At 52.4% G+C, this 14,568-nt stretch overlaps 1 protein-coding gene across 1 annotated transcript; it reads right to left on the bottom strand.

The window, feature by feature from the left end:
- Positions 1-12,697: 12,697 nt before the first annotated feature.
- On the bottom strand, positions 12,698-13,630 carry LOC144248871 (olfactory receptor 14J1-like). The gene has a single exon (XM_077790849.1). The coding sequence runs from the start codon at positions 13,628-13,630 to the stop codon at positions 12,698-12,700; it is 933 nt and encodes a 310-aa protein (XP_077646975.1).
- Between the last annotated feature and the right edge of the window lie 938 nt (positions 13,631-14,568).

The following is a 14,568-nucleotide window of genomic DNA, read 5'->3' as shown; positions in this document are numbered from 1 at the left end:
GCACAGGGTGCCGCTGAACGAGGTTTCTGTAGCAGTACACAAAAATCAAAAATTGGATTACTCAAGAACTGTTATTCCCTTTTTTGTTTCTTTGCCTTCGAGCTGCACTTTGGGTGCCAAAATCTGTCTTGGTTTGCAAAGACAGGAGTCTGCTAAGGAAGGCAGGAGCCTCCCTGAAATGGGGAAAAAAATAAATGTAGAACCCCCTCCCTGTAAATTGCTATAAATTTGAAGTTAAGGGCGACTCTAGGGCAAAAATATGGGAGCAGGAATAACAGTTCTTTATTAGGGAAGAAAATAAAAAGATAAATAAACAATGCAGTGAACCAACCTCTAACAGATGGCAATTGAATACATCTTGCCTCGCAATCTAGGACACAACTTATTCATCATGAATCACATCCATTTACCACATGCCCCTTACCCACAGATATTGCCCACCTGAGACTGACATGCCAAAACATTTTTTAAAAATTATGCATTTTTCTTCATAAATAAAATTTAATTAAATTTTAATAAATTATTTCAATTAATTAATTTTAGCTTAATAACAATTAAAATTTTATTTTGCTTATGAATAAAAATATTGATCAATATTTTATTATTTCATTTTAATGCTTGTATAAAAAAATCTCTATATGTGTCTTGTAACCAAAAAATTATTGGTCATAGGTTCTAAGTAACACAATTAATTCATTGACCACTATTGGCTATTGATTGGGCACTCGGGGGGCTCGGGCGGGGCTCGCTGGGCGCGGGGGCTGATGGGAGTTGTAGGCACGGGTACAATGCGGTGTAACGTGGCCGCGGAGCATCACGGGAGTTCGAGGCACAGCGACAGCGGCACTCGGTGGGGCGCGTGGCATGACGGGAGATGAAGTCCCGGCTGGAACAGCGCTGGCCGTGCGCCGCGAAGCATGATGGGAGCTGTAGTCCCGGAAGTGGTTCGGACGCGGCGTTTGGGGTCCGGGAAGGCCTCGGGGACACTTTTGCATGGGGCAGATGGGGGCGGATACTGGGGGGGGCGGGGTGTGTGCGTGTGTGCGTGTGTGCGTGTGTGCGTGTGTGCGTGTGTGCGTGTGTGCGTGTATGCGTGCGTGTGCGTGTGCGCGCGTGTGCGCGTGTGCGTGTGCGTGTGCCTGTGTGTGTGTGTGTGTGTGTGTGTGTGTGTGTGTGTGTGTGTGTGTGTGTGTGTGTGTGTGTGTGTGTGTGTTTGTGGAGCGCAGGGCATGTCGGGCGTTGTAGTCCCGGTCCCAATGGGGCTCTAGTGGGCTGCGTGGCATTATGGGAGTTGTAGGCAAAAAGAAAAGATGGCGCTGACTCCAGGCACCGCCCCCAAGGCGATGATCCCATGCGCTGATTAGCTAGGGGCTTTGATGGGCGGGAGCCTCGGCCAATGGGAGGCGGCGGAGGCGGGAACTGCCATTCAACCCCTCCAGTCCCTCCCAGTACAGCCCAGTTCATCCCCAGTACAGCCCAGTAAAAACCAAGTTCCCCTCCAGTCCTTCCCAGTACAGCCCAGTCCCTCCCAATACACCTGAGTTCATTCCCAGACCCTCCCAGTTTCTCCCAATGTCATCCACAGTATGCTGCAGTATTGTCAAGTCTTCCCCACAATGTCCCTAGTTTGTCCCAGTATCCCCCAGTTTCACTCCCAGTTTCACTCCCAGTATGTCCCAGTGTGTCCCAGTCCACCCAGACTCCCCTTCAGCGTTCCTCATGTTCCCAGGCTGTCCCAGTGCCCCACAGGATCACTCCCAGTATGTCCCAGTGTCTCCAACAGCATTCCCAGTGTTCCCCAGTATGTCCCAGTCCTCCCCAGTGTTTCCAAGGACAGTTTAATTTCTCAGGGCTGCCGTGGCAGCCAAACCCAGCAGTGGGATCAGTGCAGTGCCCATGGCCACAGCCCCTTGCACTGCCCAGTGCAGTTGGGGCTGATGATCCACCCTCACAGCTGGCCCAGGGCCCGTCTGGAGTGGTTTTGGTGGCACCTTGGGCTGGCACACACCTGAGGAGGGTGTCTGTTTTCATGGGGAAACTCAGGGGTTTTAGATTGTTCCAAACATAGAAAAAGGGAAAGCCCCTCTTAGGCTGGGTGCAGCCAGCTCTGCAGGCACAGCAGGTCCCAGGTGAGTGAGGACAGACAGGATGGGCTGGGGCAATGTGGAGCAAGGTTGTCCACGCTGGGCCAGAGCTCAGGGCACAGCTTCTCTGAGCAGGCCAGAGCTCCTGAGGGGAGACCCTGGCTCAATATCAATCACAGAATGCTGCAATCGCCTCTGATCTAAAGAGAAATGTAATAAATTACACGCTTTAAAACAGGAATGTGTATTTCTTACAAGCAGATTGAAATCTTTCTTCACAACTGGAATAGGAAAACTTTAATGACCCTCTCAGGGCTTTGGTGTTGTTTACATCAGACTCAGTCCCTGAGAGTGTCTTCAAAAAACTTCTAAAGAACTCAAAGTTAAATTAAAACTCCAAAGTTTCTTGAAGTTTTAATGGGTCCCACTGAGGAACAGGACTGAGAAAGTTTCCCCAGGTTCCCGTCAGAGCAGAACACTGGAGTCAGTGATGACAGCTGGGCACAAGCAAGGGAAAGGTGTCTCTGGTGCTGAGCAAACCTGGATGTGTTTCAGGAATGCAAAGGGCCCAGGCCTGAGCCCCAGCCCCTGGCAAGGCAGATCCTGTCCCTCCTTCATTGCTCAGGGCTCTTCCCGGGATGGGCACTGGCATGTGGGGATGTGCAGTGCCAAGGGCAGGACCATGGGGCGGCCCCTGCCAGGCTGCTGAGCAGGGACAAGGAGGCACTGAGGCCCCAGGGCTGCAAGGGTCACTTGTCCCCTGGTGGCCTCAGGCCCAGGGCCAGCAGCCATGGCCAAAGGGCTGCACAGGTTGGCTCTGTCAGGGCCTTGCAGCTGCTGCACATCCCTGAGCCCTCTGCAGCCCAGGCTGTCCCACGGTGTCCCTGCCCTGCGCCTCTGTCCCTGCAGGCTGTCGTCACCCCCGGCTGCCCCACCTCGCTGGCCCTTCCTTTGCTGGCAGCTCTGCCTCCTGCTGCCCCTGCCTGGCCACACAAAGCCTTGGCCTTGATACCCAAAGGGTTAATTCCATTTTTACTGTGCCTGGGAACTTTTAACACAGGAACAAGGCGTGCAGGAGCTGCTTTTCCAGCAAGGACAGTTGGAAGTGTAGAAGACATCTGCCTCAAGAGTGCAGTGATAGAAAAAGCAAGGACTGAACCTGGGAACTTGGGGTGGGTTTTATGGCAATGGGTAAATTGTAATACACATTTAGTGACTGTGTATAAGCAACACAGTGGCAGAGTTACGTGTACACATAAGATTAGGAGTTATCCCTCACTAGACCCAAGGCCTGAATAAATGATCCCCTCTTAAATAGTAAATTAGTGTTAAGGAGTCTTGTTCTGATATTTCAGAGATTTGGTGACCATGGGGCCTCACAGAACCCAGGAGTCAGCTGTGACTCTGTGCAAACTCATGGAACAAAGGGTCCATGGTGACACAGCGAAACCCCATGGAGCCAAAATCCATTTTGGCACACTGGGGCCACATTGAACCAATGGTCCATTGTGACACCACGGATCCAAGGAGACTATTGTGACCCTGAGAAACCTCTTGGAACCAAGGGGCCATCCTGACACAGCAAGGCCTCGTGGAACCACAGGTCCATTGTGACACTGCAAGGTCACACGGAACCAAGGTGGCCATGGAACCAAGGTTCTGCCATGGAACCTCATGGAACAACGGGACCATGGTGACACTGTGGAACCAGGGAGACTGTTTTTGGCAGTAGGAAAGCTCATGGAACCCCAAGTCCATTGTGACACAGCAAAGCCTCATGGAACCAAGGGACCATTGTTAAACTGTGTGGCCTCATGGAACCATGAGCCATTGGGACACAGCATGGCACCTCATGGAGCCAAGAGTCCATTGTGACACTGTGGGGCCCTGTGGAACCAGGGGGAGCACAGTGACTTTGTGGGGCCTCATGGAACAATGGAGACTGTTCTGACACTTTGGGACCCACTGGAACCAGGGGTCCATTAGAGCATGGCAGGGCCTCAGGGAACCAAGGGGACTGCAGTGAACACTGTGGGTCTCCATGGGATGAAGGGTCCAATGGAACCATTGTGTCACCATTGTGTCACTCTGGGGCATCCTGGAACCAAAGGTCCATTGTGACCCAGCAGGGCCTCATGGAACCATGGAGACCATTTCTACATTTTGAGGCCTTGTGAAACCAAAGGGCCTCTGTGGCACTGCAGAGCCTCGTGGGGCCAAGGGGACCATCGTGACACTGTGGGGCTCAGTGACACCAATGGTCTGTTGTCACACTGCCAGGCCTTAGGTGTGGGTGCTCTGCTTGTTTTTTCTACCTGTGTCCTGGTCAGGATTAAAGGTACTTGAGATGATAGTTCATGTTCAGACTCAGGTGCTTCTTGTTTCTCATCAGTGTTTCAACCTCACAATTGTGAATTCTGCAGTCTTTCATTAGCAAGTCATAAAATGACCAAATATCTCTTGTTAAGAGGTCTTTTAAAATTATCCAACCAAGGAATGACACCTAAATTATTTTCCATTTTAACCCAATAATTGATCCCTCGAAGCCAGCAATGCAGACTTTTCTGTCCAATCACAAAATATCACCCAAACCCATAAAGGAGAAAGTAAATAAGAAGAACCTGTGTCCACCCTAAAACCTCAATATTGTATCATATTTATTATTATGTTCTAAAACACCAAACTCTATGTTTTCCACCCTGTGGTACTATGCACCTCTAACCAACTACGCACCCGTAACCCCAGTGCTATTAATCAATTTTGGAAGCCTTCTCCACAGCCTCAGGTCAAATGCAGTGTTCTCTTGCAAGTCTGTGCCTTTCAGCACAGCCAGTTTAACATTCTCGGCATCCAGGGTTCCAACACTCATGGAATCAGGGACACTCCTGTGACACTAAAGGCCTCACTGAACCATTGTGACACCACAAGGCCCCATTGAACCGAGGGGCCATTGTGACGCTATGGAGTGTTGGCAGGCCAAGGGGCAGCTGTCACACTGAGTGGCACCATGGAACCAAGGAGCTACAGGGCCCCATGGAACTAAGGATTCGTGGAACAGTGTGGGACCCCACGGAACCAAAGGTCCATTGTGACATTGTGGGGCCCATTGGAATCCTGGAGGCCATTCTGACACTTTGAGGCTTTGTTGAATCAAGGGGCTCTGCAAGGCCCCATGGAGCCAAGGAGACCCTTCTAACACTGTGAGTGCCCATGGAACCAAGGGTCCATTGTGATCCTGTGGCACCAAGGAGACCCCTGTGACCCTGCAAAGCCTCATGGAAGCAAGGGACCATTGTGACACTATGGAGCCCCATGGAAACAAGAGGCACATCTGGGCCTCATGGAACCAAGGATCCAATATGACACCACCAGTGTGACACTGCAGGGCCCCATGGAAACAAGAGGCCAGTGTGACACATCTGGGCCTCATGGAACCAAGGATCCAATATGACACCGCCAGTGTGACACTGCAGGGTCCCATGGAAACAAGGGGCCGGTGTGACCCTGCAGGGCCCCATGGATCCAAGGGAACAGGTAACAGGTCTGTTTGGCTTGGCCTGACTGGTCCAACTGCCCTTGGCATGTTGAGGGTTTCTTCTCATGTACCCCTGAAACAGAGCCCTGGGGCTCTGGGTTTTCCTTCCAGTGGAAAAGAACTGCCCTTCTCATCCAAGCATCCATGGCCAAAATGGGATTCTCCATGAAAATTCCCAATATCCAGGGATTGCTCCTAAACAAAAGCTGCCATTACCAACAAGTCTGGCTGACCTTGTCTTCCTGAGACCTGGCTCTCACCTGCCTTCAAACACTGAGGCTCTGTGCTTTTCTTCCTGTGGAAAAGAACCGTCCCTCCTGCACAGGCAACCATGGCCAAAATTGACACTTTTCCTCCAAAATTCCCTACATGCAAGGGTTTCTCCCAGACAAAAGCTGCCAGGAGAGACTGCTATGGCTGGCCTTGGCCTCTGGTGGTCTCCCTATTCTTCCTTGAAACACTGGGGCTCTGCCTTTTCCTTCCTATGTAAAACAACCATCCTTCATCCTTCATCCATCTCCTTCTTTCAGCCAGGTGTCCATGGCCAAAATTGGGATTCCACCTCCAGAAGTCCTATAGTCAAAGATTGCTCCTACACAAAAGCTGCCATTACAGACAGGTCTGGCTGGCCTTGGCCCCCTTAGTGGGGGGCTCTCACCTGCCTTCCAAACACGGGGGATCCACACTTCCCTTCCTATGGAAAAGAACTGGCCTTCTCCTCCAGGCACAAATGGCTGAAATTGGGATTCAACATTCACAATTCCAAATATCCAAGGGTTGGTCACAGACAAACCTGCCAGGACAGACAGGTCTGCCTGGCCTTGGCCTCAGGTGACTGCAGAGTTCATCAGATCCTGAAACACAGGGGCTCTGTGGTTTCCTTTCTGTGAGACCATTGTGACACTGTGGGGCCTTGTGGAACCCAAGGGCCATTGTCACCCTGGGGGCCTCATGGAAGGAAGGGGCCACACTTCAGAAGCAAGCAGAACATTGGGACACTGCAGAGTGCCATGAAACCAAGGGAACATGGAACAGGTCTGGCTGGCTTGGCCTCCCAGGGGCCACCTGACAGGTCCAGCTGATCTTGGAACGTCGAGGGCTGCCTCTCTTCAGCTTCTGGAACACTGGGGCTCTGTGCTTTCCTTCCTATGGAAAAGAACCATCCATCTTTGCAGGTGCTCATGGCCGAAATTTATATTTCCCCTGAAAAATTCCCTATATGCAAGGGTTCTCCCAGACAAAAGCTGCCAGGACAGACAGCTCTGGCTGGCCTTGGCCTCTGGTGGTCACCTCTCATCTCAAGGAAGCCCTGAGGAAAGTATTTGAACAGGTTTGGCAGCTGGAACATAAATGAGTCTCTCGTCCTCTGAAAAATTCAGATGCTCTTTTGATCCTATGTGTATTTTTTTCCTCATTGTGCATTATGCATGAAATATAATTTTCAGCTAAAAAATATTATTCTTATCACTTTCCCAGTGTTATCTGACACAAAACACCTCATCTACATATGGATCCAGGTCACCTGTATAAGCAAACCCAAGAAAGAGTACACCAGGCATTATTTGTCTCTGCTCCCATCTGTCACATCTCCTCTGGAGCTGGAGGTGCAGCCCCAGCCCTTGGGAGGGCTCAGGAGGTCACAAGCTCAGCTCCCACACAGAGAACTTGTGGACCTTGGATGCTCTTCCTGCCCCTGCCCGCTCAGCCAGGCTGAGATGGACACTGATGGTTCCTGTGCCAGGCTCTCCCAGCCCAGCCCAGCTCCCTGCCAGCTCTGCCAGCTGCCCTGAGCTCTGGGCAGCACCAAGGGCCTCTCCCCAGCACAGCCCAGCCGGCTCTGGCCCCACAGCTCTGCTCAGCCCAGGCTGCTCTGGGAATGGAGCAGCTGAGGAATGGAGTCACATGCAGGGGTATCCCCAGGGCTCAGGACTGGGGCCAGGTCAGTGAAATCTCTTTTTTGTTGATCTGGATGAGGCCATCGAGGGCACCCTCAGGCAGTTCCCACGTGAGTCCAGGCTGGGTGGGAGTGTGGCTGTGCTGGAGGGCAGGAAGCTCTGCAGAGGGATCTGGACAGGCTGGAGCCATGGGCCCAGGACAATGGGATGAGGTTCACCAAGGCCAAGGGCTGGGTCCTGCCCTGGGCTCACAACCACCCCAAATCCCTGGCCGTGCCCTGCCCCTGATCCCCACAGCCTGTCCTGTTTCCTTCATCCCTGCATTGCCAGGGACTTTCTGGGACAAGGGAGCTCTGCTCTGGGGATGGAGGGAGGGCCAAGTGCCACCACTGGAGTGGGAACCACAACTCATGAGGTTTGTGTCCTTTGGGGGTCAGGAACTGGTGAGACTCAGAGGCACAGAAAGTTTCTCTTCATGGCCAACAGACCATGGTTGAACAGGACACAATTCAATAACAATCACGCTCTTCCCTGAGCTATGTGCAATGTCCCAAGCAGAGTCTGATGAGTCCACCATCCACAAGTGATTTTCATGCTAGAATGAATTTCTGACAAACGTGGTTCTGTGATAAATATATGCACAGTTAGGTTCTTGTATCAGGATGCTCATCCTGAAGTGGGGGAAAAACAGCTCAAATAATTCCTGATGTGCAAAGCTGTCAGTGGTGGATGGAGAAGGGAGGTCAGGCTGCTTTTGGTGCTGAGGAAATGCTGAAACCAGCCTGACTCATTTCATCTCCTCCTGGCCTGGCTGATCTCCCCTCTTTCCCCTTACACCCAATGGCTTCTGTCTCCCACCAGGCCCCCAGTGAAGAGCCTGGCTCTGTGTTCTCCATCCCCTCCTCGCTGGCACTGCCAGGCTGGGATGAGGAGCCCCTCAGCCTTTCCTGCTCAGGCTGGACAAGACCAGCTCCCTCAGCCTCTGCTCACAGCCCAAGGGCTCCAGCCCCACCTTGGAGGCCCTTCCCTAACCCTGCTCCAGCTGCCAGACATCTTTCCTGCCCTGGGGAACCCAACCCAGGCCACAGGACCTGGATAATCCACGTCCTTGATGTCCTGGTCACACAGCCCTGGCCCCTTTTCCCCATGTCAGGCTCTGGGGTGGATCCTGTGGAACATCCTTTGGTGGAGGCTGTGGCTCCAGGGGGACTGGGGGGATACCAGGGGACAGGGACCCTGCTGGACATGAACAGCATTGGACTTGTTGGGAGAAACTGTGAGGGGGAGCTGGGGTGGAGTGACCAACCCAGTGACCTCACAGAGCCCGCCTGGGATGTCACACAGCCTCTCTGAGATGTCACACAGCCTCTCTGAGATATCACAGCCCATTCTGTAATGTCACACAGATGGTCTCTGATGTCACAGACAACTCTGTGATGTCACAGTCTGCTCTGCAATTTCAAAGCTCTGTCCTGTGATCTCTAAGCCTGCTCTGGGATGTCACAGAGCTGGCCTATGATGTCATAACTTCTTGATGACATCACATTAACCACTCTGTGATGTCATGGACCATTCTGTCATAGATCACTCATGTGATGTCATAGCCCACTCTTTGACCTCATGTAACCAGATGATAAATTGTCTCCACCAGGTGAGCTAACACCTGGAACATTTTCTCCAAAACCAACAGGCCTATGAAAACCACACAATGCCCATTGTGGGACAAGGGGAACTGGAAGTTCACCAGCCTCAGTGTCCTGCCAGCTCAGCCAGGCCCACAGGAACATTGGGGTCCACGACCACCAGAAACCACCAGAGAGACCCCCAGGACAGAAGAACACATGGGTAAAGGGGAGGGGAAATATGTTAATGATTTTCGGGAAATTATTATCAGATGTGTGTTTAGTCCAGGACAATCAATGAATATGAGTGCAAAATACAGAATATGAACAGAAACTTTCCTGTACTCAGTATGCTCGGCTTTGGGAGGAGCTATCCCCCGTGCATCCCCCTGAATAAAGAATGCTGCTTCTTAATGCTGCACTGGTGTTAAGGAGTTTTCTCTTTTACCGAATTTTTGGTAACACTCCACTCCCAAGGAAAGCTCTGTCTCCTGCTGCTCACAAACAGAGAAGGGCTGGCTGCAGATGTGGGGTTTGGAGGCTGCCTGGGGCACTGGGACCATGAAATAATAAAGTTTTCAATGATCTGTGAAAGAAGGAGGGGCAGCAGCAGAACTTGCACACTGGAATTAGGAAGGGCAGACTTTGGCCTATTTAGGATGCTGATTTGGGGAGTACAGAACCAGGTACTGATTTTTTAAGGGAAACAGCCCTTAAAAACAAAGGGGTCCAGGAAGGATGGACACATTTCAGGAAAGTAATCTTAAAGGGGAAGGAGCAGCCTGTCCCAGTGTGGCAAAAGATGAGCTGGTGTGGAAAATTACTGTCCTGGCTGCCCATGGAGCTTTTGTGGGAACTCAGGGGAAAGAAGAGGGCACATCAACTTTGGACAGAAAGTCAGGCAACTTAGCAAGTTTTTAGGGACGTTGTTAGGTCATGGAGAAAAAACAAGGAAAGAGGTGAAATCTCAATTAGAGCTTAACCTGGCCACTACTGTGAAAAATAATAAAAAATGTCTCTATGAATAAATTCATAGTAAAATGTGGTATAAGGAGAACCTCTACTCTTTATTGGATTCAGTGGAAAATATAGTAACTAAAGATAAGGAAAGACCAAGATATTTAACTCATTGTTTGTCTCAGTTTTCAATATATGGAGAGGTTCTCCTCAGGACAAGAGTTCTCCTGAGCTGGTAGATGGGCACAGGGAGCAGGACAGCCCCCTGTAATCCAGGAGGAAGCTGCTGGTGACCTGCTGAACCACTCAGATGCTCACAGGTGTATGGGATGGGATGGGATCCATGCTAGGAGGATGAGGGAGCTGGTGGATGAGCTCCCCAAGCTGTTCCCCATCATTTACCATCAGTGCTGGCTCAGCAGGGAGGTCCCAGAGCACTGGAGGTGCCACTGTGAGCCCATCCCCAGGAAGGGCTGGAAGGAGGATCTGGGGAGCTCCAGGCCTGCCAGCCTGACCTCGGTGCCCGGCAAGGTTATGGAACAGATCACCTTGAGAGCCACCACAGGGCACCCACAGGATGGCCGAGGGGTCAGAGCCAGCCAGCGTGGATTTAAGAGGGGCAGGTCCTGCCTGAGCAACCTGATCTCCTTTTATGACCAGGTGACCCACCTGAGGATGTGGGAAAGGCTGTGGATGTGTCCATCTGGACTTCAGCAAAGCCTTGGACACTGTCTCTGACAGCATTCCCTGGAAAAGCTGCAGCCCACGGCTTGGGCAGGTTCCCTCCTGGCTGGGAGATGGAAGAGCTGGCTGGAGGCTGGGCCCAGAGAGGGGTGGGGATGGTGCTGCACCCAGCTGGTGTCCAGTCCCTGGTGCTGTCCCCAGGGATCTGTGTTGGGCCCAGTCCTGTTTAACATTCTTCACTGATGATCTGGGTGACACCAAGCTGGGTGTGAGTGTGGATCTGCTGGAAGGCAGGACAAGAAGACACAGCCTTCAGCTGCACCAGGGGAGGTTTAGGCTGGACAAGAGGAAGAAGTTCTTCACAGAAAGGGTGAGTGGGCATTGGAATGGGCAGGCCAGGGGGGAGGTGGCAGAGTCGCTGTCCCTCTCCAGTGGCACTCAGTGGCATGGTCTGGGTGACAAGGTGGTATTAGGACATTGCCTGGACTTGATGATCCCAAAGGTTTTTCCAGCCTGCTTGATTCTGTCATTCTATGATAATTGGGACACTCTGGGGCCATTGTGACCCTGCAGGGCCTCGTGGAACTAAGAGGACCATGGTGACACTGTGCAGCCCCATAGAACCAGGGCTCCATTGTCGTGCTCTGAGGCCAAATGGAACCAGGGAGTCCCCGTGACACTGGGTCCTGGTGGAACCACAGAGGGCATGGTGACACTGCAGGGCCTCGTGTGACCGAGGGGTTTCATTTCACCACTGTGACACTGCCAAACCAAGGAGAGCATTGGGAGAGTCCAGGGCCCAGTGGAACCAAGGGGCTGTTCTGACACTGCAGGGCCTCATGGAACCAAGGGGACATTGTGACACTGCAGGACCTTGTGTAACCAAGGGGCCACTGTGACACTCTGGGGCCTCCAGGAATCTGGAAGGCCGTTGTGACACTGTTTGGCCTCGTGGAAACAAGGAGTCCATTGTGACACTGAGGGGACTTGTGGAAGCACAGAGAGCATTGTGACAGTGTGGGACCTCGTGTGACCATGGGGCCTTTGTGACACCCTGGGGCCCCATGGAACCAAGGGGCCACTGTGAAAATGCGGCACCAAAGAGAACATTGTGACACTGTGGAGCCCCATGGAACCAAGGAGTCCATTGTCACATTTTGGGGCCCATGGAACCAAGGAGACCAGTGTGACAGTGCAGGGCCTGGTGTAACCAAAGGGACATTGTGACACTGAGGGGCCCCTTGGAACCAAGGACATCTTTGCAGATGATACCAAGCTGGATGTGAGTGTTGATCTGCTGGAGGGTAGGAGGGCTCTGCATAGGGCCCTGGCCAGGCTGGATCCAGGGCCCAAATCCAACAAGGTGAGGTTTAACAAGTCCAAGTGCCGGGTCCTGCACTTTGGCCACAACAACCCCTGCAGTGCTACAGGCTGGGGACAGAGGGGCTGGACAGCAGCCAGGCAGAAAGGGACCTGCAGGGACTGATGGACAGCAGGCTGGACGTGAGCCAGCAGTGTGCCCAGGGGCCAAGAAGGCCAATGGCTCCTGGCCTGGATCAGGAATGGTGTGGCCAGCAGGAGCAGAGCTGCTGTGCCAGCACTGATCTGCCCCAGCTCTGCACACAGACATTGCTGCTGCAGCTCCAGAGAATGCAGCAAAAGGGCATCTCTGCAGAAAACTGTGCTGGGAGATAATTTAGTTCCTTAAATCCACCAAGAGTTCAACCCCTCATTGACAGAGTTTGTGGGCACAGGGAAGGTGGAAGTAAACAAAATGAGAAATGGCACAAACAATGATACTTTTTTGTGGGCAATCTGAAAAACCTAAAACAAAGTAAAAAAGCACCTCTATAATGAAACCAACAATTTGTATCAAAGATTACTTTTATTACAAGTGATTTGCAGAAATTGGCCAGCTATTTAATGTTTCTGAAACCATCCAGTCATCAGTCTCCTCACTGCAGCCTTGAGCTCCTGGTTCCTCAGGCTGTAGATGAGGGGGTTCAGGGCTGGAGGCACCACTGAGTACAGAACTGACAGGGACAGATCCAGGGATGGGGAGGAGATGGAGGGGGGCTTCAGGTAGGCAAATACACCAGTGCTGACAAACAGAGAGACCACGGCCAGGTGAGGGAGGCAGGTAGAAAAGGCTTTGTGCCGTCCCTGCTCAGAGGGGATCCTCAGCACAGCCCTGAAGATCTGCACATAGGAGAAAATAATGAACACAGAACAACACAATGATAAAGTACCAGTAACCACAAGAAGCCCAAGTTCCCTGAGATAAAACTTGGAGCAGGAGAGCTTGAGGATCTGTGGGATTTCACAGAAGAACTGGCCCAGGACATTGCCATGGCACAGGGGTAGGGAAAATGTATTGGCTGCGTGTAGCACAGCACTGAGAAAGGCACTGGCCCAGGGAGCTGCTGCCATGTGGGCACAAGCTCTGCTGCCCAGGAGGGTCCCGTAGTGCAGGGGTTTGCAGATGGACATGTAGCGGTCGTAGCACATGATGGTCAGGAAATAAAATTCTGCTGAGATGAAAAAGACAAAAAAAAAGAGCTGTGCCGCACATCCTGAGTAAGAGATGGTTCTGGTGTCCCAGAGAGAATTGTGCATGGCTTTGGGGACAGTGGTGCAGATGGAGCCCAGGTCGCTGAGGGCCAGGTTGAGCAGGAAGAAGAACATGGGTGTGTGCAGGTGGTGGCCGCAGGCTACGGCGCTGATGATGAGGCCGTTGCCCAGGAGGGCAGCCAGGGAGATGCCCAGGAAGAGGCAGAAGTGCAGGAGCTGCAGCTGCCGCGTGTCTGCCAGTGCCAGCAGGAGGAAGTGGCTGATGGAGCTGCTGTTGGACATTTGTGGTGTCTTGGCATGAGGACCTGTAAGAAAAGTAATCATGGAGTAGTTAGGTGTGGAAAGGTCTTTAAATATCCCAGCACAGCCTGGGGGCATTTTTTCCCCACTGCCTGCCCAGGGCTCTGTGTCCTGGAGCTGTCTCTGCCAGCAGCTGCTTCCCTGTGCCCAGGGCTGGGCCTGGCCAGAGCTGCCAGAGCCCAGCCCAGCCCTGGGGGCTCAGCTCTGCCCTGCAAACACCTCCCAGACCTGGCACTGCCCAGGGCCAGCTCTTTCTCTCCAGTCTCTGATGACAACATCAGAGCAATCCTGAGGAGGCTGGAAAAGTGGCACTGATGCTGCCTCTAAGGGACCCTGTGCTGATTTCTGTCACTACCTGGTTTATTCAGATCTCAGGAAAAGCTTGTTTATTTTTCTTAACCTGAAGTGAGAGAATAATATGTATGGGAAATTTCCATTCCAGGCAACACAGAGCAGTACATTAAAAAAACAGGATTTTCCCTTTTATGCAGCCCATGCCTTGCTGTGCTCCCTGTATAATCTGCTGGGAAATATTCTGCAGTTAATTGTTGTGCTGGGAGCAGTCCTGAACAATGCAGCATCTTCACCACACAAGGAGAACACTTCCAATCATTATGAGCTGTCTCCTTCCCCCCAGATCTTTTCCCTCAGCCCTGAGAGCAGCTTCCTCAGCCAGCTGAGAGCTGTCCCTGGCAGGCAGCAGAGTCCCTGGCCCAGCACAGCGCCCTGGGCTGCAGGACCCTGCTCTGCAGGACAGCCCTGGGCACCCCTGGCTGCTCTGCACAGGAGATGAGCAGAGAACGCACTCACAGGGTCTGTGGCCATTGGCATTTTCCAGCTTTAGGAGATTTCTCCCGGACCTGCAGCTGCATTGTCCTGCAGCCAGAGGTTCCTGTGCCAAGGGCTGGCAGTGATTCTGC

Source organism: Lonchura striata, unplaced genomic scaffold (genome assembly GCF_046129695.1).
Source record: "Lonchura striata isolate bLonStr1 unplaced genomic scaffold, bLonStr1.mat Scaffold_99, whole genome shotgun sequence".
In the NCBI taxonomy this organism is placed as follows: domain Eukaryota; kingdom Metazoa; phylum Chordata; class Aves; order Passeriformes; family Estrildidae; genus Lonchura; species Lonchura striata.
This window is presented reverse-complemented; position numbering and strand designations above follow the sequence as displayed.